At 43.7% G+C, this 25,558-nt stretch overlaps 1 protein-coding gene across 1 annotated transcript in view; it reads left to right on the top strand.

Moving 5' to 3' along the window:
* The window catches only part of SPA4 (SPA1-related 4), a 38,748-nt gene extending 18,175 nt beyond the window's left edge, over positions 1 to 20,573 (top strand). The window contains exons 4-8 of the mRNA XM_087387106.1: positions 4,588 to 5,557; positions 17,542 to 17,688; positions 17,902 to 18,219; positions 18,663 to 18,722; positions 18,834 to 20,573. Coding sequence (XP_087243232.1) covers positions 4,588 to 5,557; positions 17,542 to 17,688; positions 17,902 to 18,219; positions 18,663 to 18,722; positions 18,834 to 19,025 — 1,687 coding nt within the window. The 3' untranslated portion in view covers positions 19,026 to 20,573. The remainder of the gene's footprint in view (positions 1 to 4,587; positions 5,558 to 17,541; positions 17,689 to 17,901; positions 18,220 to 18,662; positions 18,723 to 18,833) is intronic.
* Positions 20,574 to 25,558: the final 4,985 nt, after the last annotated feature.

Here is a 25,558-nt window from a genome sequence, read left to right as displayed (position 1 = left end):
CTATTGACGTACTCTAAGGTCATAACTGAGCCATACTGAGCTCATTTGTTTGCCGTCTTATCTTGTATCTCCATTACTCTTGGCATGCTGCCAGGCCCACACCCAAAGCTCAGGGAACATTCTCTTGAATGGTTCCTAGGTCGGTATGCAATCTGTGCATTTGATTGGTCCCATGTTTGGGTACTCGGGTGGGGTGTGGTTTCTAGATGTCCCTCTCAAAGAGAGGCCATCACTCTTGTGGGTCACTAATGCCCATAACCCCAAGCAAGGGGGTCCACCCTCAAATGCTAGACCTAGTCCCCATTGTCCGTAACTGAACAGAAGGAAAACATTTCATTTCTTAATAAGCATACTATTGAAAAACAAAAAGAAATAGTACCAAGCAAGTGGATATATGTTGAAGCAGGATGACAGTGGAGATACTTTCCTGCCATACCTCAAGTAGTTTGGGGCCTATCCAATCGCAAAAGACCTTGTAGAATCCTACAAGTAGGCTGTTCTCTCTAGGAGTTTTGCCGTCTTTCATGGCCAGCATTGCTTCCCTGAGTTCACCCAGGGTTAGAGGAGCTTCCAAGCTCTGATGGTCAAGACCAGTGACAACCTTTTGTCTTGAAGCTTGGCATCTAGTTCTTGCCTGCACAACTCTATCATGTGCATGTGTCGTTTGTGACGAGATTCTTAGAGTGATCAACAATGTACTCCTTATTCTCAATGTCCGATTGAGCCCAAACGTTTGCCCTGATTTCAAGGAGTGGGATTTCCTCATTCTCTTCCTGAGGGGATTCGTCAAGATCCAAGGTATGGTCTCAGGGATGATAATGCTTCTTTTTTACGGTGGCTCCTCATAAAGATTGGGGAGTATTTGGACACCTCTCGATAGTAGGGCATTTGCCAATTCTTTTCAAGGGATTCATTGATGTATAGCCTACTTGGGCATTCACTAAGCAGATGTCTAATGTACTCTTGGGTCAGTTTAAGCTCTCCTTGCATGAGCTCTCATAGGGTAGTTCAGAGTCCTCTTGCACTAGCTCCTCATAGTGATAGTGTGGTACATGGTAAGAACTTGAGAGGTCCTACCATATGACTTGCCCCCCATGCTCCCCCTCCCTTGTGGATGGGGTCTCTTAAGAAAAGACCCTTGTATATTATGTTCTTGAACATTGATACAAGATTAGTTATTGCTTTGGAGAGACGAAAATGAAATCGTATGATCTTCACAAGCAATTGTGGCTTGAATGAAGAGATTGGGGACTACTTTTTGATTAGCCTTCTCCTTTTCCTCTTCAAGACACTTGGGTTCATCAGCACGGATCACTTATGTCATCAAAGCATAGTTGACCAAGTGTTCCTGCGCCCTTCTTTGCTCCTCTAATCTCTTGGACCGGCGGTGTTCGGATGGTTCCTCCTTAATGGCTGGAGGTTCTCTGCCGTCCAAAAGTTGCTTTACCCACTTCGGGAATGGCCGTTGCCATTGTGGTTCTGCAGGCTCTTCTTCATCTTCTTTGTCTTGAATCCTCCCAAGCACCATTGGGGGAGTTCGGTCTGTTGTTGGTTGGCTGAAGGAAACATGGTGTTGAGAGAGAGAGAGAGAGAGAGAGAGAGAGAGAGAGAGAGAGAGAGTAGGCTAGGGTGAGAGGAAATGATACTCAAAAGACATATTGAAAAGGCTCTCATTCATTCATCCAAATAGATGTGAAGTACAAGCCTTTATAGAATAGGCACACATACTCTAGTACCAAATGCATATGGGATAACTTCCAAAGTGACATGTGGCACTCACACATAAAACCACTATTAGAACTCCTAGGAATCACACCAACACACACTCTTTGGCTATGATATCTCCAACACTAGCTTTTGTCATGGCTGAGTTTTCCCTTCACCCCCCTGAGTGCCGACTGAAACTCAGTATGAAGACCTTTGCATAAATGGATGCTCAAGTATGTGTGGGTGTGTGGATTTGTATTGTGAGAGCATATGTTTATACTATGGTTCACACCCACCGTTGGGCGCGGAGGATGTTAGTGGCGATGTCATAGCAGCTAGTCCCTACTATGCATGATGGAGTGTATAGTTTTCAATCTTATGAGTGACTATCATGAGATTGAAATCGTGCTATGTGTTGCGTTTTTAGAGGATGAGTTTGGGCATGTTCTTGGATTCATCTAGATAGGTGAGTGTGTTGATAAGAAAGAGAGACTAGTTGTGTTGCAACTTTCTTTTGAGGATTGCAATTGCCTTAGGTAACTCGGAGGCAAGTGCCAAAAGTTACGGTGATGGATCATACAATCAAGGGATTACTTGATTGTAATTTGTGAGAATGTAGAGGATACCCATAGGCCAAGCCTTGTAAAAATGATGATGATTTTTTGTGTCCTCGAAGAGCCCTTGGTACCTTGCTTCTAAATCTAGCGCATGGTATGTATGCTGCTAAGTTATATAAGACAACGGTGCCATGTTGTGATGTTGGTCATTGTTTGCCAATCGTCTTGTGGCAAGACCTGAGGTGTGCTACCTTGGGATCGATGTAACGACTAACTTTCTTGATCTCTTGGTGTGTGATTGTCTTTTCACTCAGTAAGTAAGACATGGATTTGGCCCTTGTTTGAAATGCAAGCTACTCCTCTATAAGCTACGTTTTCATTGACCAAGTAAGCACTTGCTATAAGCGCTGCAAATGCGAAATAATCTTGAGTGCACATTGCCAAACCCTTGAGCTGAAGGGCAACTGCTTAAGCAATGTGAGATCATCTCTCGTACCCTTATTGTACAACAATGGCATGCGTCATTCGTCCTCATTTACTAAGCCAAGAACCTATGGAGAGCCCTCCATGCGCTATTGGCTAGCAGCAATATGAGATAGTTTGTGGTTGATGACTTGTCCAAGGTTGTGACGAGAATATGGAGAGGATTGCGTGTGGGTATTACAATGAAGGCCCCAATCCAATGCCTCATGCTCGAAGGGTTCCAAGGAGAAACCACTAGCTGAGTCATCTCCCAATGTGAGTGGTGTCTAAGAAGAATGACACCACCAAGGTTCACGCAAATTGCGCTGTCTGGGCATGCCAAGACCACTCTCCAATGTCACATTGTCCTTTTGTGAGGGGGCCGCCCTCCCACAATGAGAACCGCCATTGTTCATACTCAGCCATGACCAGCTATGCGTTGATGGTCCAACACATGCCCAACCTCCCTACTACTCAAACACTCTGCCAATATTCATACTCCCCTATGGTTGGTTGTGGGTTAGTGGTTCGATGCTTGCCCAACCCACAACTGGGCATAAGGAAGTATGAACAGTGACAAAGGATCGGAGTTTGCAGGAGGTGTGGGTTACTGGCCCAATTGAGGGATTCCCATGTGGGAGAATTGTATTTCCAATGTTTTTGGGATTCAGATTCAGGGCAATTGTCTTTCCAATGTGTTTGGGATTTGCATTCATGTGATGTAAACCCTCATCCTAGACCTCTAGAGTGGCTACCTCAATCTCCTCTATCGACCCCACTAATGTGCAAGGCTTTGCCAACTTCACAAGCTCAAGCAAAGCTGCTCTTCATCTTTACATGGGCGATGCATCATGAGGTCTGATTCAACATCACTTTTTACAGGTTTCCCATTGTTTGTTTGAGCAGCTAGATTAGAGACACCCTATTGTTCACACTTCAAACTACACTCCCATCTTAGCGGTTGTACATGTGGACACACAAGATAGTGGTGGTATACAGAGGCAGAAGTTTATTTTGTCACTGTTCTGTCGTTTTCAGGCTTCTTGGGAAAAGCACATTTGCTCTCCCTTGAGGATAGCTGTTGGTGGCTTTGTCACTGAAATTGCATTCCAGGTGTGCACCATCTGAGGTATGGAAGCTGTAACAGCTGGATGTGCTCCTAATAGTTATGCTACTTATGCTATGCATATCCTGGTTGGATTGTATGCCATGAATGCATTTTGTTCTCACAGACCATGTTGGTCTTGTTAAGATGCTAGGGCCTATTTCCTGTGGCATTTGAGAGGTTTGATGTTCTAGAATGGAGTTGGGATTTGGTGGGATCTATCTATACTACATCTAGACTGTTAAGATTGCTTGTAAATCTAACCCATTTGAAAGCAGCATTTGAAGACTTTCGGTGAAGGAAAAGCTGTCGACAGGTTAAATAGTAAATGCTTAGCTTGCTATTGGAAAGGAGAACACATTGTGTTTTTTGGCATGAAAAGAGATTTTGAATCTATTGGGAAAGTGATAGTCAAGGTTATTTTTAACATAACTGGACTAGCTAGCTCTAGCTTACTACTATGGGAATGTGCTTATCATAAAGTTTCCTTTCTTTCTTTCTTCTTCCTTTCTCTCTTCGGGATGTATGTTGGAATTTTGTGGCAGTGATTTCGTTTATCAAGTTCTAGTTGAACTGAATGTCCGCACGACTTCATACGATTTCCATTATCAAACGATTTGCATTATATAAATTCTGACCTTAACACAAAATACAAGTGCCAAATTTTTGTTTCCAGAGTGTCATTTCGAGGCTTTTTTGTCTCTTCTTGCAAAGCTATACTTAAATGCTTGCTCATTTTCTTCTGGACCGGGACAGTGAGGTGTTGCAATCTGAAATCCTCCATGAAGTTGGCGAAGCACTTGCGGAAAGACAGGCTGCAATGAACATTGAGGAAGATGAAGCAGAAGTAGAGTTACTTGCGGATTTCCTTCAACGTGTGCAGGAGCAGAAACAAGATCTTGCTAGCAGATTGCAAAAGGATCTTTCTTGTCTCACGTCAGATATCCAGGAAGTGAAAAGGAGACGGTCATTGTTGCAACACTCTGGGATCCAGAATGAACAGCTGGAAGATCAGGACATTCAAAGCAAGTGCACTCAAACTAAAGACTCAAGGAGTACGTTGCAGCCAAGGGGTTTGGAGATGCTGGAGGAAAACAATAGAGAAAGTTTGGGGCAAAGGCAAGCTGATGATATGGCTGCTGAATCTAAAGAAAGAGATGTGCATTGGGGCATCGCTTCCATGCGAAAACAAGAGGAGTTGCGTTCAAAGTGTGCTCGGTTGATGAGTAACTTCAATCAGCTTGAGCACGTGTATTTTGCCATGCGTTGGAAAGTTGAGCCTCAGGTATTTGACGGTACTGGTAAGTGTACCAGTGTGAGTGCTCCCACAGGTGCATTGGGTGCCATGTCAGATGTTCAGAAGGTTTCTGAGGTTGCTGATACTGGCATCCAAGAAAGGGACTCGCTCGGGTGTTTTTTTGATAGCCTCTGCAAGTATGCAAGGTACAGCAGGTTTGAAGTAAGAGCCACTCTCCGGCATGGAGATTTGTTGAACACAGCCAATATGGTGTGCTCACTAGGCTTTGATCGCGATCATGAGTTTTTTGCAACAGCTGGGGTATGCAAGCGGATCAAAGTATTTGAATGTGATGCAGTACTAAATGAAAATGTGGATATCCACTATCCTGTTATTGAGATGTTGAACAGGTCTATGCTCAGCAGCATTTGCTGGAACAGTTATATTAAGAGCCACATTGCATCAAGTGATTATGAAGGAGTAGTGCAGGTACGCTATAAATAGAAGCTGCCCTTAGCTAGGGCAGGAGCTCATATGTTTTGCTTCTGATTTTGTATAGCATGTTTTGTTCTCCATAGATACGACAGCAAGTGGGGAAAACAGTTATCATTGTATATTATGTGAGTTTTTCAATAGGGTCTTGATAGCCTCCTTGAGTTTTTGAAGTCACCTGGTACCGCCACGAGTGTAATAGCTAAAATTTCCCACATTTTATAAACTTGGGCCTTGTCTATGTATGCATGTGTACACCTAAAAGTGGATATTTGTGCGAGTCTTGGCTGTATGTGTGTTATGGTTGCATAATTATGCGTTTCAGGTGCCTGAAAAGGTTTCAATGCTGACAGGTTTTATGTGTGTGTGTGTGTGTGTATTCAACAGGGAGATCTGGATACTTTGGTCTTGAATGTTTTTTTCCACTGCTTTTGACTTTCAAAGGTTGACTCCATCACGGAGTTCACCTTCTGTATTACCTAGTCTTTGATAATTCAAGATGTGGTTTTACAAAAAAAAAAGTGTGTGTGTGTGTGTGGAGAGAGAGAGAAAGAAAGAAAGAAAGAAATTTTATTAAAGGTCCACGGAAGGCCATACATGGCCTATGGGACACAAAATCATCCGAAAGGAAAATACATCATCAACGATGCGCCAACTAGGTGGCCTCATCGTAATACCGCTAAGATGCCAAAAATGGCTACAAAAATCCTAGATACAAAATGAAATGAAATAGAGTACCAAAATTGCCTAGATACAAAATGTAAAATATGGAATATGAGGAACATCGTCTTCCCTAAGGGGTCTGTGATCCAAAGAAATGATGGAAGTCATGGCCATCGACCATGCCTCCTGCCATGAGTGTGAAGATCTGGGCAAGTGTCAAATGGGCTGCTGGCGGTGCCAAGTCTCCATGGAGCAATCTCCTCCGAAAATCTGCCATCATCCTCCGTCGTCTAGAAATAAAGCGACGGGTACGGCCTCTGTGTAAGATCATCTTGCGGTGCTGCCGGATCATGTCATATGTACATCCTCGGGGTGGAACCATCGGTGCTCTCTGGCAAGATGGGCTATCTCTGTGCTTATGGTCCTGCGCCTCGTCCTGCTCCTCATGAATAACCAGGTCTCTGGCAGGGATGCGACGGTGCTCTCTGAGGAATCTCTCTCTGTATCTGGTGATCTCCCTGATGAACAACGCTAAGCAATACTGATCCTCATACTCCATAATCCGAGAGAGAGGTCCAAATCCGTGCCCAAATAAACAGTGAAATCTGCCACGGATCTCATAATATAAAGGGCATCTGCAAACAAAGTGCTCCTCAGTCTCCACCTCCCTAACGCACGGGCCTATGAGACAAGGTACATATAAGAGGGGGAGTGCACAATGCAACTCTTAGAGAGTGCATAAAGCCATAATCTAACATACCTATATTCTAATGCTATCATATTGTGGCCTTCATTACATCAGTTTAATGCTGAGAGTCTTTGGGCTTAGATTTGAATTCTCTAATCAATGTAGTAGACCACCCATTTTCCTGCTTTCCTGGCTTCTATCACTTCAGTAAGTTTAGTGGCTCTTTGCTTGAGCTGAGTCAGAGTGAGCTCCTTAGATATCCATATCTTCGTGCCCTTCAGATATGTGTTTGTTGAAGGATATTGATCCTTGCTGCCTTGTCATTGAGAGAAATTTGTAGCTGTGTTCCCTTTTGCTGGATATTCCAGGTAGCATCTTGATCCCATTCCACTTGTGGTATCTTCTCCTTGAGATAGCTGATTTTATCTTCTATGTATTCCCCTGTAACAAGGCAGCCATCTGGTAATCCCCCCACCTGTAAAATTAGCTTGTCAGTTTCTCTGGATTCCTGCTCTTCCGTGTAAAGATAAGCTTTTCCCACTTTGTTGTTTACATCAAGAGTCATCTCTTGCTTCATTGATTTCACCTGAGTGGTGACCAATTTCTGCACTTTAGAAACCAGCTGTGGTGTTGGTGGAGATGCATTGCATTTTTAGTACCTCACAGATGACTTCCTGCTTTCCATTTCCCTCCATATCATGAACATTCGTCTCAAGAGCCGCAACGCGGAGCTTGAATTCTCGGACTTCAAGCTCGAGGTAATAAACAGCTCTTGTGAATCTAAAATAGGCTTCATCTTCTGATATGTTTTGTGTACAGAGAAGTGGTAGGGGCAAAACCTTCAACAGTCGAATAGGAGAGCCTGCTGCTAGCCGGGGTCGAGGGAACAAAAGCCTTCATCTTGGGAGACTCCATATGGGCCTGTATAAGCTGGGAAAACCCCCTTGCTGTAAGTGACCCCCAAGTTGGGCTGGGGTTCAGCCCAGCCAGGAGTGGGGGTTAAAAGGCTGAATCCATTGCTGCAGGCTGAGAGTAAACAGGGCCTAACTGGCTGAGCTGAAGACCTGTGAGCCGAAGATCTGCGAACCGGACTAAGGCTGTGCTCTGGACCGCAACTGGAAGAAGGGAGGGGGTAGCGATTGAACTGAGAGCTTGTAGCTTGTAGTGGCGACCGAATGTGACTAGGCCCCCGTGCTCTCGTGTAGACTCTCTACCTTCTGTAGACATGAAGCACATATCTTATTGTTTCTCTCTCGATCCGATTCTACTAGAGCATTGTTTTAGGTACTTCCACTAATTCTTCACTCATTCTCATCAGAGGACAATGATTTTACATATTTATGCACATCATTCCGTGCTCTGAGAGTCTTGATGCGCCTCAGTTGTTCTGTTTTTTAACTCTCATTGCATTTTTCTTCACTATTGTTCACTATATTATGCATTATTGACACTTGTATTTATCGGATTGGATGTTGTAGTCATTTTGGTCTTTAGTAGACATTAACATTAACTCTCTCTCTTTCTCCCTCTCACAACTGAATAGCAACCAATGATGTAGATTTCTTGTGCAACCATAACTCAAGCCAGGCTATTTTCCTATGCAGCCATACGGTGGGTAGGCGCAGTGGTGGAGAGAGAAAGAAAGAAAGAAAGAAAGAAATTTTATTAAAGGTCCACGGAAGGCCATACATGGCCTATGGGACACAAAATCATCCGAAAGGAAAATACATCCGAGAGAGAGAGAGAGAGAGAGAGAGAGAGAGAGAGAGAGAGGCCTCGTTGGCATATGGGACAAAGTACACCAAGTGAATGTGTCTGGAAGCACTGCCTCTCCAAAGCATCCTGTCTTCGTGTGAGTCGTGCCCTTGCTACATGAGTCATCGTGAAAATTGGCCTTGTGAAAACAGCCCCCAGGTATGTGTAGGACTGCACTATCTCCATTAGCTCACCTCGGTAAGTAAAGCTATGTTGGTGAAGCATTGTGCGCGAGGTGTTGAAGATCATAACCTTGGTCTTCCCAAGGTTAACTATCAGATCCCTCTCTCTATAGAACACCTCTAGGGCCTCCAGATGTCTTTGCAACCCCTTTGCCCGAGGATGATATTAGGACTATGACGTCTGCATATAGTAGTATCTGCATCTTCAGGTCAGCCAATAGTGATCCCTCTCCTCCCAGGCGGTCTATAAAGGATGTAATTTTGTCAATGTATAGCCCAAAGAGAGTCGACGGAAGGGGGTATTCCTGTTTCACTCCGATCGTGCTCTCAACCTAGTCAGATAGGCCTCGCGGGGCCCGAATTCGTCCATCTAACAGACTCATATGGGTTCATCACTTCTGAGATTATGGTGTCTAGAATATGCATCTCTTGTAGCCTCCTAATCATGCGGGATCATTGGACAGTATCAAAGGCCTTCTGAAAGTCTACGAAACAAGCCTAGACGTTCTGGCATCTAGATCTTGCCTCCTTAATAGTAGCTCGTACCGTGAAGATGTGGTCCAAGATGGAGTGTTGTCCCCGAAATCTTGCCTGCCCTAGAGCCCACTATCAATGAGCCTTTGTGGGCTATGGTGGTAGTGCTCCAAGCAAGTGAGAAGCCATGGCATACAACATGGGTGAACATCTGCACTACATGTGTGAAGTGCTGAGTCCGTAGTCCCTCATGATGCTGTGCTCTCTAGGAATGAAGCCGATGTCACCAAGCTGTAAATACTCCAAAGTCAAAGTACTAGTTGACCATTTATTAATCATAATTAATGAGTTCTTCATTTATTTAATTATGTTCAAAGAGTTATATTTATTTGGTCAAAGTATTGACTTCGGTCAAAGATACTTAACCTCTATTAAGTTAGCCTAACCCCGGCTAGGAAGATTGGCTTCGGCCAAGATGGTTAACTGCGGTTAACCAAAGAACCAAAGCGTTGACTTTGGTCAGAGAGTGTTGACTTCGGTCTAGAAGACTTGGCTTACTCCAAGAGGTTAGCTTCAGTTAATCAAGAGGGCCATAATTAAGGCACCATAGTTGCACGAAACGGCCGCCAAGAAACGAAAACGGCGAAACTTGAAGAAATGCCGTTTCCTAATACCTTTTTTTTTGTGGGTTTGTTTGTTGGGTGGCTTTGCGTAAAGGGGGGGGGCGGGGGGGGGGGGTTGTTTTGTTGGGGGTGGTTGGCTCTCTTTTGATTAAATTGTTTTTTGCCCTCTTTTGATTAAAACATTTTTCGCCGATTCGTCGCCTCATGTCATCGTTTCCGCTGCCTCCTATGCTGTTGCTCTCCATCTTTGATTCTTGGGCCTTGGCACCCGCAGCCTGCTCTCCTCTCCATCCCTCCATTCAGTAGGTTGCTCTCTACCCTACAGGCTGTAGCTTGCTCTCCATTCTCTCCATCCTGTAGGTTGGCATTTGCTCTCCATCCTCATCTTGCTCTCCATCTGTCATGTGCATGGATTGGTATCCGACGTGTACTGGGTACACAAGACTAGCTCAGGTAGCCTAGGGAGGCTTAGAGCTAGGCATGCTTGATTCTTGGGTTGAGTGACAAGGGTATGAACCAGTTAGAGGTCTTTGCTATTTTTGGCGCTTGGGACCCGAGTCTATATAAGGGGCCCAGAGGTTCAGTTCTCAGGGAGCCGAGGGGAGCAAGTCTCGTTCCCAGGTGCTAGGTCTGATCTTGGATTGAGTCGCGGACGTGCGCCTGCATCATAGCGTAGCCCAAGGCCCAGCCGCAGATCCTAGGCTTCACAGCGCCACCTGGTGGTATGGGACACCAGGCTGGTTAGGATTTGGTTGGGAGTTCGTGCCAGTAGCTCAGCTCGTGGCTCGGAGGGGACATCTCCTTATTCGGGATCACATCTTGTAGATGTCATGGTTGGGTGGTGAGCAGCCTGCTCAGTTTCCTCACGTTGGTGTGTTCTTGTGTTTGCTTGCAGATCAGAGGTTTCGGGAGTACTGGGGACGTGTCAGTTGGTATCAGAGCCAACTCCCGAGGTAGGAACTTCTGTTCCAAGAATTTTGGACGATTTTTTTTCTCCACTGGCTTGGACGCGAAGCAGGCTCGGAAATCTACGTCAAATTGGGCTTTGAAAGCTTAAAAAAGCAAAAGCCTTACCAAAAGTAGGGGTCTGTTTTTTTGGCGTGTGTGCTACTATAAGCCTGGAACATGGCGCTCTTTGTCAGGCGGCCATCTCGCATGCTCTAGTTCGCAGTCCATGAGTGCGCATAGCTAACCATCCACCCGCCATCACCGAGTATCACCCGTTAGCTCAGGCTGCTATATTGCAATTCTGAGTTTGGAACAGCCCTTCTCTCATAGCCTTCCAGTTCGCCATCTTGCTGCTCCTCTACTTCAACGCTCTCCCCCCTAACCAAATCTCCAGGCTTGTTGTTTGCAACCTGCTTTGGGATTCCGTTTTCTGTGCTCCCCACTCCTTTCCTCACAATTCTCTCTCCCTTCCCTTTGGCCTTTAGATATCCTTCACTCCACATCCTTTATGGCAGATTCAGTAGACCCCGAGCTTGCTATGGGTGATCAAGATATGAACTACCATGGAGAAGATGACCAGGGTCTCTACGATGATCTAATTACGAAGAAAGCCTTCAGTGAATTCACCACTGCTCTTGATGGAAAGTTTGAGCAGGTTAACACGAATCAAATGGGGTCGACACAGCAACTCCAAGGGATTCAGACTACACTCACACTTTTGACTAGCACTGTTCAGGCGCTCACGCATGTGGATGCCATGGCTTCAGTGTTAGGTCCGAACATCACTCCAGATCCTTTATTCGGAGACCAGAAGTCTCGTACCAAGGAGGTTGTTGACACTTGGTTGCACAAGTGGCAAGTACACTTCCAGTTTCACGCTTACCCAGATGACAAGAAAATACAACTTGCAACCGGGTTTATGTCAGGAAAGGCTTTATTGTGGTGGAAGGAACTCCAACCCAAGCCTGCAACATGGGTCTTCAGGAAAGAGTTTCAGGAGGAGGAGGAAGATTACGATATCGTAGGCAAGCTCAAAGTCCTCGATATGTCCAAGTTGAATTTGACTTTTGAGGTTTATCTTTAGAGGTTTCAGGATTTACAGACCAAAGCTACAAAGATGGATCCAGTGACCTTGTTAGGTTTCTTTGTGGATGGTTTGCTTGACTCGTACAAGTTACAGATCAAGAACAACAAGTGTACCACGTTGCAAGAGGCCATGAATTATGCGCGCATTTATGATGATACCATGGCCAGCACAAAGGGAACCACAGTTGCTAACACGGGTGGGAAGAACAAGAGGAAGTTCTATGGGTCTACCATTGGTACCGGGGAGTCGAAGTGTATAGACGCCTCCAAGAAATATTTGACTCAGGCGAAGAATGGCCGTGTCCGTTTCCTTCGTACCTTGAAGCTAAAGAAGGAAGGACGTTGCTTCTTTTGCGAGGAGCGGGGCCACACTAAGAATGATTGTCCTAAGCGCAAGAACCAGAAGCAAGCTCCGGGACCAAAGCTTCATGCGGGTCTGGGTACCAAAGTTAAAGGAGCTAATCAAGTTTCGATGACAGGTATTTCTGTAAATGTCATTACCTGCCCACTTTCTTGTAATTGCACTTTTAATACTTCGTTATTTGGTTCCCATGATCTTTTCCGAGTTTATGGAGAAGTTAGGGACCAAAGAGTTCACATTCTCTTTGACCCGGGCAGCTCTCACAACTTTGTCAATTACAAACTTGTGCAGAAGATGGGGCTGTCCATGATACCTAGCGATCACACCTATGAGGTGCAGCTTCTAGCTGGGAAGCAGTTTTGGGATCGCAAACTTGAAGTGCTTTCTATCCAGATTCAAGACTACACAGCGGCTCTTACGTGCTATGTCATGCACTTGGAGCATGTGGACTTGTTAATCGGAATAGAGTGGTTTAAAACCCACGATATTCGGATTGGATGGAGGGAACATACTCTTTCTTTTTTGGATAAGGACACCCAATTTTGTATTCAGTGTGATAATATTCCCTCTTCTTAGGGACCTATTGTATCTGCGATGCAACTTTGGAATATATTAAACACTTCTCATTATGATGTGTATCAGGGTGTTTTGATTCCGCTTTCTTCAATTGTTGTCTCTGTTAATAACAAGAATGATTTAAGTGTGTTTGAACACCGTGAATTGAGAACGTTGTTAGATGATTTCATGGATATATTCCCTGCTCAACTGTCGGAAGGTTTACCTCCAGAACGGGCAGTAGACCATCGCATAGATTTAGTACTTGGGGCTCAACCTATTAGTGTTCCACCTTATAGGATGAGCCAGCTTGAGGAGGATGAGTTAGCTTCACAGCTACATGATTATTTGAATATGGGCTATATTCGCCCAAGTAAATCACCTTGGGGAGCACCTGTTCTCTTAAGAAAGAAGAAAGATACTTCATGGAGAATGTGTATTGACTATAAACAATTGAATAAAGTGACAATTAAGAATCGATACCCTCTATCTTGTTTCGATGATTTGATAGACCGATTGGCCGGAGCAAAGTATTTCACTAAGATTGATTTGCGTACAGATTATCACCAAACCCGTATCTATGCTAAACATGTAGATAGAACCGCATTCCGAACTAGGTATGGCCACTACGAGTTTCTTGTATTACCTTTTGGTTTGACCAATGCTCCTGCCACCTTCCAGCAAATGATGAACGATTTGTTCCGAGATTTTTTGGGCAAATTCGTTGTAGTATTCCTAGATGACATCTTGGTATATAGCCGAACGCTAGAGAATCACATAGGACATTTTCGGATTGTCTTAGTTATTCTAAGACATCATAAGCTCTATGCCAAGATGACTAAATGTGACTTCTTTATGAAGGAGATCATTTACTTGGGACACAAGATTTCTTTTGAAGGTATTAGCATTGATCTGGATCGTATCCAGAAGGTTTTAGAATGGCCTATCCCTCAGACTGTGAAACAACTTCGTTCTTTCCTAGGATTTACGGTATTTCTACGGAAGTCTGTGCGTGATTATTCACACATCATGGCACCCCTGACAAACATATTGAAAGGTCGTGGACATAGGTCTACCCAACCGATCTTTTGGAATGATGCATTGAATAAGGCTTTTGAAACCTTGAAGTTAACTATCAAGGAAGCACCCATTCTTGTATTACCCGATCCTACCCGGCATTATGTTTTAGAGGCTGATGCGAGTGATTTTGCGATTGGGGCAGCTTTATTCCAAGAGGGCAGACTTGTAGCTTTTGAGAGTAAGAAGCTTGATGACACCCAATATCGTTGGCTCACACTAGGAAAAGAACTCTATGCAATCGTGTATGCTCTGAAGGTTTGGAGACACTACTTGTATGGTTCGAAGTTTCTTGTATTGACTGATCATCAGTCAATCAAGTATGTGTGTGATGGCTCTGAATTGAGGAGACGCAAGGCTAGATGGGCAGAATTAATGCAAGATTTTTTATTTTGAAATACGTTATCGAAAGGGTTTGCTGAATAGTGTGGGGGATGCCTTAAGTCGAGTCAATTTTGCAAATGCTATGTCATTTACGGAAATATCCTCAGACCTATTTCAATCCTTGAGAGGGCTTTGCGCAACTGATAGTCATTTCAGTTCTTATTGGCAGAAAGTCCAGGATGGGAGCTCCATGGTTGACCAGGACTCAGGGATTATGCCACCTACGGTACAGGTGGCGGGAGGTCAGTGGATGATTAGGAACAGCTTGCTGTTCCGGAATGGAAAGATTTGTGTACTAGATGTTCTGGAACTTCGATCCAAGATTCTCTGGGAGTGTCATGATGCTCCTAGTGCTGGACATCCAGGTATACATGGGACTCTATCTCTTGTGAAGCATACCTTTTATTGGCCTAAGATGCGTGCATTTATTGAAAACTATGTGGTAGGTTGTCGGATTTGTCAAGTTACTAAGGCAGAACGCCTTAGAAGTGCGGGTTTATTACAGCCATTACAAATTCCAGGTAATAAATGGGAAAGTATTTCGATGGATTTTATTATTGGTTTGCCTCGAACGCGCAAGGGTCATGACTCCATTTGGGTCATAGTCGACCGTCTGACAAAAATGGCTCGATTCTTACCTACTAGAACAACTATTTCAGTTGTTCAGCCGGTTCACGAGTTTGTGGACCACTTGTTTAAGCTGTATGGTGTGCCCTCTGACATAGTCAGCGACAAGGACTCAAAGTTTACAAGTAACTTTTGGACACTTGTTTTTGAGAAGCTAGAAACTACTCTAAGTATGAGTTCCTCAGATCATGCACAATCCGATGGCAGTACAGAGAAGGTCAACCAATTGGTTGAAGATATGCTTCGGGCATATGTTTCTAAGAGACAGTCTTCATGGGAAGATTATCTACCTATGATAGAATTTACTTTTAACAGTACAAAGCATTCGAGTACTGATTACAGTCCTTTTATGCTTATGTACGGGTTTCAACCTAAGTCACCAATTATGGTTGGGTTAAAGGGAATCCAAAATGATGCTGCAAAGACCTTCTTGCTAGACATGCAGGAAATGTTGCAGTTTGCCAAGGAGTCTATTAGAAGTGCCCAAGATCGGGACAGATTTTATGCTAATAGACATCGTTCACCTGGAGAGTTCTCTGAAGGAATGATGGTATATTTGCGAATTCTTAAGGAATCCAAGAGCCTAAGTACTGGTTTGGTTCCGAAGTTCTCCCCCAGATACTGTGGTCCGTTCAAGGTTATTAAAAGAATTGGACCAGTTGCATATAGACTAGAATTGCCTCTTGATGTTAAAGTACATCTAGTATTTCACGTCAGTAGACTGAAAGAAGTATTGGGTGCGGATGATCAACTTGTTTCTCCTCAAGAAATAATAGAAGTTACAGATTTGACTTTTATTCCACACGAACCTGAGTGTATTCTTGAATTTTGTGAAAGACAGATTCGTAATAGAACTATCACGGAATACAAGATCATCGTGTTGAGGAGGATGCAACATGGGAGACATTACAAAACCTCCAGAGGACATTCCCGGGCTTTTTAGCGAACTCAGAAGTGAGTTCTTAGAGGAGGGGAAGTATGTCATGTGCACGGATTGGTATCCGACGTGTATTGGGTACACACGACTACCTCAGGTAGCTTGGGGAGGCTTAGAGAGCTAGGCAGGTTTGATTCTCGGGTTGAGTGGCAATGGTACGAACCAGTTAGAGGTCTTCGCTATATTTGACACTTGGGGCCCGAGTCTATATGAGGAGCCCAGAGATTCAGTTCTTAGGGAGCCGAGGGGAGCAAGTCTCGTTCCCAGGTGCTAGGTCTTGAGTCGCGGACGTGCGCCTGCATCATAGCGTAGCCCAAGACCCAGCCGCAGATCCGAGGCTTCACAGCGCCACCTGGTGGTATGGAACACCAGGCTGGTTAGGATCTGGTTGGGAGTTCGTGCCAGTAGCTCAGCTCGAGGCTCGGAGGGGACATCTCCTGATTCGGGATCACATCTCGAAGATGTCATGGTTGGGTGGTGAGCAGCCTGCTCAATTTCCTCACGTTGGTGTGTTCTTGTGTTTGCTTGCAGATTAGAGGTTTCGGGAGTAATGGGGACGTGTCATCATCCCTCCACTACCTCTCCTCTCTTACCTCTCCATCCTCCTCCTCCGACTCCTTCTACCTCTCCATCCTCTTTCACCTCCCCATCCTCCTTCTACCTCTCCATCCTTTCTCACCTCTCCATCCTCCCTTCTATCCTCCCTCTCAAACTTAGGATTGTAATAACTTCAAACTTGTTAGAACTTGGAACTTGGAACTTAGAACTTAGTTCATGACACATGTTGATTGTTGAAGCATCATTCATGGATAATAGACGATACGAGATAGATCAATCATCATAGGAATTTAGAATCATAGAAGCATGCGTGATGCTTCAAGTATAGATAATTGTATTATGTATGATTTGGACTCTATTCATAATTATATTATGTATAATATAAAAATTTATGCATAAATTGTATCATATTGCCTCGTAATGGCTTGCAAATACAAAAGAGGGCAGGCAAGCATGGAAACTCCATTGTCTCTTGTGAAGGTTAATGGAGTTTCCATGCTTGCCTGCCCTCTTTTGTATTTGCAAGCCATTGCAATGTCTAATCATCCAAGCACCTTCTTAGATCTAAGAATCCTTGAGAACTTTGTTCAAGTGGCTAGCAAGAATCAAGCCTCTCTACATGGAATCCATTCCATCATTTTGAATTCTATATCCTAATGACAAATCATATGGCATAATACATATGTGGGGGTGCATTTTCCAAGGCAACATGAACTTCTAGTTTTAATTTTGCTCTTGCGAATTGCCCCATGATTTCGAAAAATGCAGAGAAGTAAAACATAGATACCTGTAGCTAGTGTACACGGCTATGAAAACTGGTGCTGTTCATTCTATCAACCTAGTCTTAAGAAGTTTTGAAATGGGAGAAAAGGGATTTTGACTCAACAGAAAAGTCTCTGATTTCCAAAAAAATTTAGGAAAGGAAAATATAGGAAACTGTAGCTGTACACGACAATGATTAGTACCATTGCCAAATAACAATTCATAGGGCGTATGTTGAATGTTGCAAGGCAACATGAACTTCTATTTAATTTATCTTACAAATTGAATCAATGTCTTTCAGCTCTGGGATGCTAGTACCGGCCAGGCTTTGATGCGATATGCAGAACATGAGAAGCGTGCATGGTCAGTGGATTTCTCTCAAGCTGATCCCACGAAGCTAGCAAGCGGTAGTGATGATGGCTCTGTTAAGCTCTGGAATATAAATCAGGTACCATTGGTTTTGCAATATTCAAAGAAATATTGGCATTGTTGTTTGCGTACTATATAGAAGTCAAACTATGTTTATGGTAGTGCCAGGACAAGCAAAGTAAGCACCAGTGTGCTGCATTTGGAATTGAGCTATGATACTCAAAAGAATGGAAGCATTGCTTTCAATATGTTGTATTGGAACTGCTAATATATTATCCTGTTTGGTCTAAAGGAAGGGAGCATTGGGACAATCAAGACAAATGCGAATGTCTGCTGCATACAGTTTCCTAAAGATTCTGCTCATCTGATAGCATTTGGTTCGGCTGACTACAACATCTATTGCTATGATTTACGGAACACCAGACTGCCATGGTGTATTCTGGCAAATCATAGCAAAGCAGTAAGCTATGTGAAGTTTCTAGATGCTAGTACACTCGTGTCAGCATCCACAGATAATACATTAAAGCTTTGGGATCTCTCAAGGACAAGTTCATCTGGAGGGGTTTGCAAGACTTGTATCCTAACATACACTGGTCATACCAATGAAAAGGTAAGCTTCTTTTGCATCGTGATCTTTGCATTTTTCTTAGTCAAATGAAACTCCTTTTTTCAATGTCATCTTCCCTCTCTTTCCCCTTTGCATACTTCCTTCCTTCTTACCTGAGAAGGATAAAGGAAATAGAGAGGATTAATTGGAAGCAACAATGCTTGTACAAGGGAATGCCAGATCCTGTTCTTTTGTCCCCTACTTGTTCCTATTTGTAATCTTGTTAGGTTTGTAAAGAAGTATTTTTTAAACAAAAAGGGAACAGAGAGGGTAATCAGAAGCAAGAATGCATTCACGAGGGAATGCAAGATCCTTTTCTTTTGCTTCCCCTAATCATTCCTATTTGAAATTTTGTTAAATTTGTAAAGAGGTAAATTTTATGTTCTCTTGTATTGCAATTCTTTTTATACCAACATGGTGTATAAGTGAGAGTTGGTATTTTGCAGAACTTCGTTGGACTGTCTGTTATGGATGGATACATAGCTTGTGGATCAGAGACAAATTCGGTAAGCTTGCATCCTGATCCTTTGTGAAAGGTCGCTATTCTTTGTCATCAATGTTAGGAAAATTGGGAGTCAACCATGAGGTAAGGTTCTCATGTCTAACTGATGTGTCAGGTATTTACCTATCATAAGTCCTTACCTATGCCAATGGCATCCCACAAATTTGGTTGCGTGGATCCAATATCTGGTCAGGATACGGAAGATGATACCGGGCAGTTTGTTTCTAGTGTCTGTTGGAGAGGAAAGTCACAAACACTTGTAGCAGCGAATTCCATGGGCAATATCAAGGTGTTGGAAATGGTCTAGACAAGGTGAAAAGATGGAGTGCTCATCCATAGAGAGAACTATTTCTTGCCGATGGAAAAAGTTACAGCACTTGAGACATTTGATAAGGGCCCTGCCTCTCTGGATAAAATAGACCTGAACGGATTGACGACTTCTGGTCGCATCCTTTTGAGGGGATCCTGTAGCTCACGATTTCCTTTGCACAGTTAGCAGACCGACCTTCAGATTATTCCACCCCCATAAAATGTAGCGGCCTCTTGTAAAAACTTGAAGAGACTTTATAGCACCAAGTATATTGTAAAATGAAAGAATTCTTTTGGGGAGAATGCTTCCTGTAGTGAAGCCTGGAGAAATTGTAGCAGAGCAAGTTGTTGAAAGTGCAGAGGGGGATTCACTTTGTAGAGGCAGTTTCCAGGAGGATCTAAGACAATGCAGGACAGCTTTCAAACTCTGCATCTGTTGTTTGAGGTACCGATGGAAATGGGTGTGGTTTCATTGGATTCTCTTAAGAAATTGTTCACCTGCAGACTTCCATTTTGATATTTGCTTTCTTGGATTTCTGCTTTGGCAATATTTCACTACTTTGGAAGCAGGGTAGCAGTTTTTGTTAATAAAAACTCGTTCAGCAGCAAAAATAAACAGTAATTCTTCTACGGACTGGAAAGGGTGAAGGAATGGAGGAGGTTCGGAAGTAAATCTAAATATGATACTTGAAGGGCATCGATGTAATATTTAACGGTGCAGATTCTGAAGTTCCCACATTAAAAAGATCTTCTCATGTACACATGCTGTTTAGACAGGTGCTGCCTCATATTCTTGAATGGTTGAGTACTGGATGTACGCTTTTATGGGAAGGTGCGATGAAAGTAGCTTCTCTATTATGAAGTATCCTGGAGAAGCAGTACGCTTTGCACTCATAATCTCTAGATTGTCACACAGGAGGTTAAGACTTGGGGTCAGGAACCCATCTCACTTACATGATATTGGGTGAATTGATGAGCACGCTGTAAGTTCTGTAGAGGTAAGGGCAAGCTGCACATTGCTATTCACACTCTTGTTCATTCATCTCTCCCTTAGACACGGGGAGGTGTGGCAAGCAAGACGTGCAGACTGATTCTTTAGCTGTGAAATCTGGGACATGTTCTAAAATACATGCAAAGCAAATACGTTGTGTGGAGGGGCATTGTACTTTTCTGCGCATGAAGCTTGGACAGTCGAAAATCCCTGGTTACAAGGAGCAGGTCTCTGCCCTACCATCATGTCAAATTCGACGACACTTCTTCTTTCAGTGGATACTTGAAAAAGAACAGGTAGAAATCTATTTGGGTTACAGGTAGAAACCTATTGCGTAAGCTCCTTCCAAAGCTAAACATGTGACCCACAATCGCCTCCCCCTGAGTTTACAGGTTGGTCAGATACCCACGTCTTGAGTGCAAGCATGTGTGCAGGCATGGGCACATGTGGGTGGTGGGTGTCCGTGCGCAGGTTTGTGCATGTAATGGGCATGTGTGTGGATGTGCTGGTGGGTGGGTGTATGCGCATATGCATATAAATTGCTGAGACAATTATCTGGTCCTTTTAATAGAAGACTCTTTGATTCAGTAAAATTCCTTTTTGGTAGCTCAAAATGTAAGTGCCTTTGCAGCTCTCTTTGTCAAGGTTTGTTTATTTGGGTATTGTATATCTTAAGTACATTGTTATCTTCTCATAATAGAGCTAGGCCATTAACATTAAGAGACTCTGTTGCTATCATAGTTCTCTCTCTTTCTAGGAACTGTGTTACTCGTAAGAAACTAACAAAGAATATTGTGATGAAGATCGACTGTGACAAAAGAGGGAGAGTAAATTTTAATGGTGCTTTCATGGTTTCCATTGGTTCCCGTATAAATAAAAAAGATTTGATCTTTATCCATTTTGTACTTAACCCTGACATGGTTTGTACCTTGGTTATCTTTTCCCCTCTTTTTTGTGGGAGAGTGTGTGTGTGTGTTTTTTTTGGGGGGGCGCATTTAAGCCAATGTACGTATGGTCCGCAAAGAAAGGCATATGTTTGTATATGGTGAGTGAGTTAGGATATAGGAAATCCGCATGGTATCTAACTGTAAGTGTGAGCAATCCTTATTTGCTTAGGGCAACCTTGTTTAGGGTGAATAGGTATTGTATCGTGTTCAATGTTGATATATTTTATATCAACATGCTGCGTCTACATTCTCCTCATGTAGCAGCTGCTAACTCCCTTTCACTCAGTTCTAGAGATCTCCTGAGGATTGTGTTTGTAAGATAAAGACTAACCTTGGAGGTTGATGTTTGGGGAGTGAGCTTTAGAAGGGGTGAAAAATTGCATCTCCCTTGTTATTTTGGAGCGTGCAGGTGGCAGATCTTCACAAAGACTTAGTGTTAGTTTTATACATGCTTCATTAGGCGAGGTGAGGCGAGGCGGCTAGCAAGTAGCGCGGCGTACCCAACAAGCAATACTGAGCGTAAGAGGGCTTGGGCCAGTCCTACAGAGGCCATTATCAGCCTGAAGGCTCTAGAAAAGAACATAGTAACCCAACAAGTAGTTGCAAGGAGTCTGTCTTAGATGGAGGCAAATGGCCTGACAAAGCCAAAAGTCGGAACCAGCAAAGGCTACACTAGCAAGGGCAACTAGCCTACCAAAGACTTGGTAAAGCACATGTAAGCTTGGAGAGTAACATAGCATGCAGTAGAACAGCTATGAAGCACTCGGACTAAGGCAAGTTAAAGCCTCGTGGTCAATGGTCACAAACTGTAGTGCCACACAGAGGTTCACAACAGCAAAAAGCTAGGGATAAACACCACCTACTGCATGCAACCAGCTCACGGGTGAGCAGCAACGAAAGCTTCTTCATGTTGGGTAACACTGACATAGCAGCAACCCATTGATGAATGCAAGCTAAGAGTGCAGCCACATGCATGGATGTTTGGATGGCTCCACTGATGTAATCAACTGTATGCCTCCAATTGTAGCAGCTGCTGCTTGTTGACCAGGAACCAGATGGCAGACTTGGTAGAGGACAGCACACTGGTTCAGGCAGCAGTGTTCAGACGGGCAGAGAGTAGGAGAAGAGGGCACACTGGTTTAGGCGGCAGAGTTCAGATGGACAGAAAGTAGGAGAGGCTAACACAAAGAGGCACTTCCACTTCACAACTAAACCGCCATACAGATCTACTTCACCAGGACAGACCTGTTTAGTCATGCATGTGACCAAACATTCAAACATCTGTGCATGTGGCCTCTCTTTAAGAAGCAGGGTATATTGGATCGGCTCCATTGTAGAGGCTAGAAGGTAATGAGTATTGATCGTAGTAGAGGCCTTCATGCAATGCATAGGCCAGGCAGCTCAAAGTGCACGTGTAAAGACGCATTGGTGAGTCAAGAGCCTGGGCGATCTTGTTGAGGCGATGAGCGTTGCATGTCACGCAAAGACAATTTCTCAAATGAAAAGGAAAATGGGTTTTAAAAAATCATATTGATGTAAGAGAGTGATTTCCATCGGATTTTTGTCCCTAACTTTTGGGGGGGGGGGGGGCCTTTCGCCTAGTGGATGGACCCTTGAAAACTCTCAAAGCTCACAAGGAGCAATCCTCCCCAAATTGTGAGAAAAACCACCCATGGACCATGTGGCACCGTGTGTGTCCTTTCTACTACTGTCCAGACGACTTGTTCAAGATCAGTGGATTTGTGGAGCAGGGGTTGCGGGTTTGACTCTTGTGGTGTACCTATTTTTTCTTCAACGTGGAAGTCTCTATATGCCACATCAACACATGCATCAAAATTCAATCTCGATGAGCATAATCAATGGTCATATAGAAAAATGGAGATCTCATAAGGGGAAATGCAAAGTGAACTTGCTTATTCAATATTGCTACTCTCTTTCCTTTGCCCTTTTTGTTGCTTAATTTCTTTAGAAAAAACAATCAATGGAGAATTTCCTTTAGCCTCATTGTTTGTTAAAGAACACCAAAAGCTTCAAAGGGGCATACTTATTTACACAAGCACAAGATTTGAGGAATATATAACAAATAAAATAGCCAAAAGAATATATATAATATGCTTCAAAAAGTATGGCTTTAGTGTACACCACAACCCACAAACAGACCATTCTAATTGGCACCTCTAGAAGCCCTACAAGCTATCACTTGTGTCATCCTAGCAATCCCTCAACTTGAGCATAGCCTATGTGCTCTTCACTATAGGTTCAAGGGGCTATTTACAAGATCCCTCATGTGCCAACTTAGGCTAAACAAGTCTATATTGTAGACCTGATCAATACCCGCTTATCTGTTGATCTTCCATATCCTATAAGTAAACCATTTTTTGCCTAGTTGTATTGGTATTCTAACCCTTAATAGACCCCAAATGGTATTCTAGACCATATAGTCCCCTTGTCTTCCCATTTTCTTTGGGCTATAAGTGGACCATTCCGTAGGGTATTCTATTTCTTAGTAGGCCCCCCCTAGCCCATGTGGTATCCCACATAGCTATCCACATGGAAAAGTTCTATTGCAACATGATGTTGCCTAACAATAGCCTAGTCTCCCCACGTCTTCATTTTTTATTTGCCCATTCCCTTTGTGATATTACACATGTGGCACTTCTATATATTCTCACATGTCAGCTCTCATCATCCGCTTATTGTTTCAAGTCTTCCTTCCCCATGTCCTTCGGGGTATTCATAAGTGCGGAGGTGACACTGAATCCCAACATCATTTTGGATAGAAGCAATAGTGATAGCCATATATTTGATCCATGGCTCACCTTGTCAAAATGTTGAGCCTAGTGCAACTAGATGAGCATAAGAACTATGGAGGCTCACAGCATAGAAGAAACTCTATGAAAGAGATGATGAGCAACTATGAATTAGTCTATTGTAAATCTATGCTTTTGCAATACAAGAGATAGGCTTCTTATAGAGAGAACCTTTTGAATAGTCAACACATGTGAGATCCTCTGATCCACATCTCTCCTTATGGATGTGCTTGATCCACATCTTATCATCATGTAGTCCACATCCTAGGGTAGCTACTTTAATACATTCTTATACCATACCTTAGCCTCTAATATGTGCTCATGGCACCATATCTCAACACCTCCCCTCGGTGCCATGATCCATTGGCTACCGCAAGGTGGTCAGATGTGAGTTTACATTCCATTACCTCCCCTTAGTGCATGCCTTGCTACTTACGGTGGTCAAGTGTGGTTTTTACATGTCAATACCTCCCTTGAGTGCTTACATGGCTACTTGCAGGTGGTCAGGTTTGTTTTACAAACATGTGGGCTAAAGGTGGAAAGGTTTTTGCTTCTCAATACATGTTGTCGATGGCGTTCTCTTCTTTGCTTAATGTAGGTTAATGCATGATTCGTTGTTCTTCCATGTGCCTTAACACTTTATGTGTGGATGCCATGCTTTGTATTATGGTCATCTCGTGCACTTGTACTTTTGGCATGCTTTTTGCATTCATACGTTGCTTTTCCATTTGTTGCAAAGATCTTACCATGAGCTTTGTTTTGCTTCAATGGCAATGTTTAATTGCTAACAATGATTTTGACTCGACAGGCACGTAGAGCTCGAAAAGATGATCACTTTTCCTTTTTGGAGCATGTGCAAATTATTCATGTATTGCAAGTTATAGCTTGTCGAAGTTTTTGTGAAGAAGAGGGGCAATTGATGATGTGGCATAGGGATTCATATGATGTATGCAGGCGTGTGCTTACAAAGGGATTGTGCTTGGGTCGCACTGCTGACTGTGCATGCTGATGTGGCAAGGCACAGTCTTAAGTAGCCCTCCAAACTGATGGTTTTACTAAAACTGACCAGGATTCAAGCTCAATCTTAACACCCGTCTAACCAATGCTAACCAATCCTTTACACCAGTGATGGTTAACTAAACTTAACCAAGGTAAAGCCTTATCTGCCACGAGTGTTTTTTTTTTTTCCATTTCAAAGGTTTGAGAGCCTTGGGAAAAGCAGACTTAGCAGAGATCAGATGGCGACACGACAAAGCCGTGGGCGATGGTGTGGCTTGCAGAGATGGAGCGAAGGTGTCCCTTGGTACCTCGACGATTTATACACCAGTACCTCCGCTAGTTCCTCAGCTGTGTTCACACTTTAAGCAGCTGAGCTGATGGCGCTGCAGGTCAGCTCACCAGGGCACATGTTGATGCGTTGGTCGCTGCCACAGTTCGTCCGCCTTCACTGGCTCGTACCTGATGCTGAAAGTCGGGTGTAGAGATGGATGGCTACGCTGTGGGATGAGCTTCAGAGGTGAAGGTGGCTGCTCTGCTGTGGCACGTTCACTCCTTCCATCGGAAGGAGTCATGGGCTGGTGAGGCTGTTGTGGAGAAGCCTAGAGAGCCACGAGTTTGTTGTGCTGTGGGACGACTCGTCTATAGAGAAGCTGAGTTCCGCTGGTTGATGCTTCCAGCAGAAGATGAAGAAGGGTGGGGAACCATTCGACGGACTCTAATAACAGCCGGGAACTATAGCGTGACGCCGGACGAACTCTAACAGGAGTGATGGTCTCCTGAGAAG

The sequence above is a fragment of the Dipteris shenzhenensis genome, chromosome 2 (genome assembly GCF_047967505.1).
Source record: "Dipteris shenzhenensis isolate YYH24624 ecotype China chromosome 2, Dip_SZ_1.0, whole genome shotgun sequence".
NCBI lineage: Eukaryota > Viridiplantae > Streptophyta > Polypodiopsida > Gleicheniales > Dipteridaceae > Dipteris > Dipteris shenzhenensis.
Note: the sequence above shows the minus strand (reverse complement) of the source record. Positions and strands in the feature narration are given on the sequence as shown.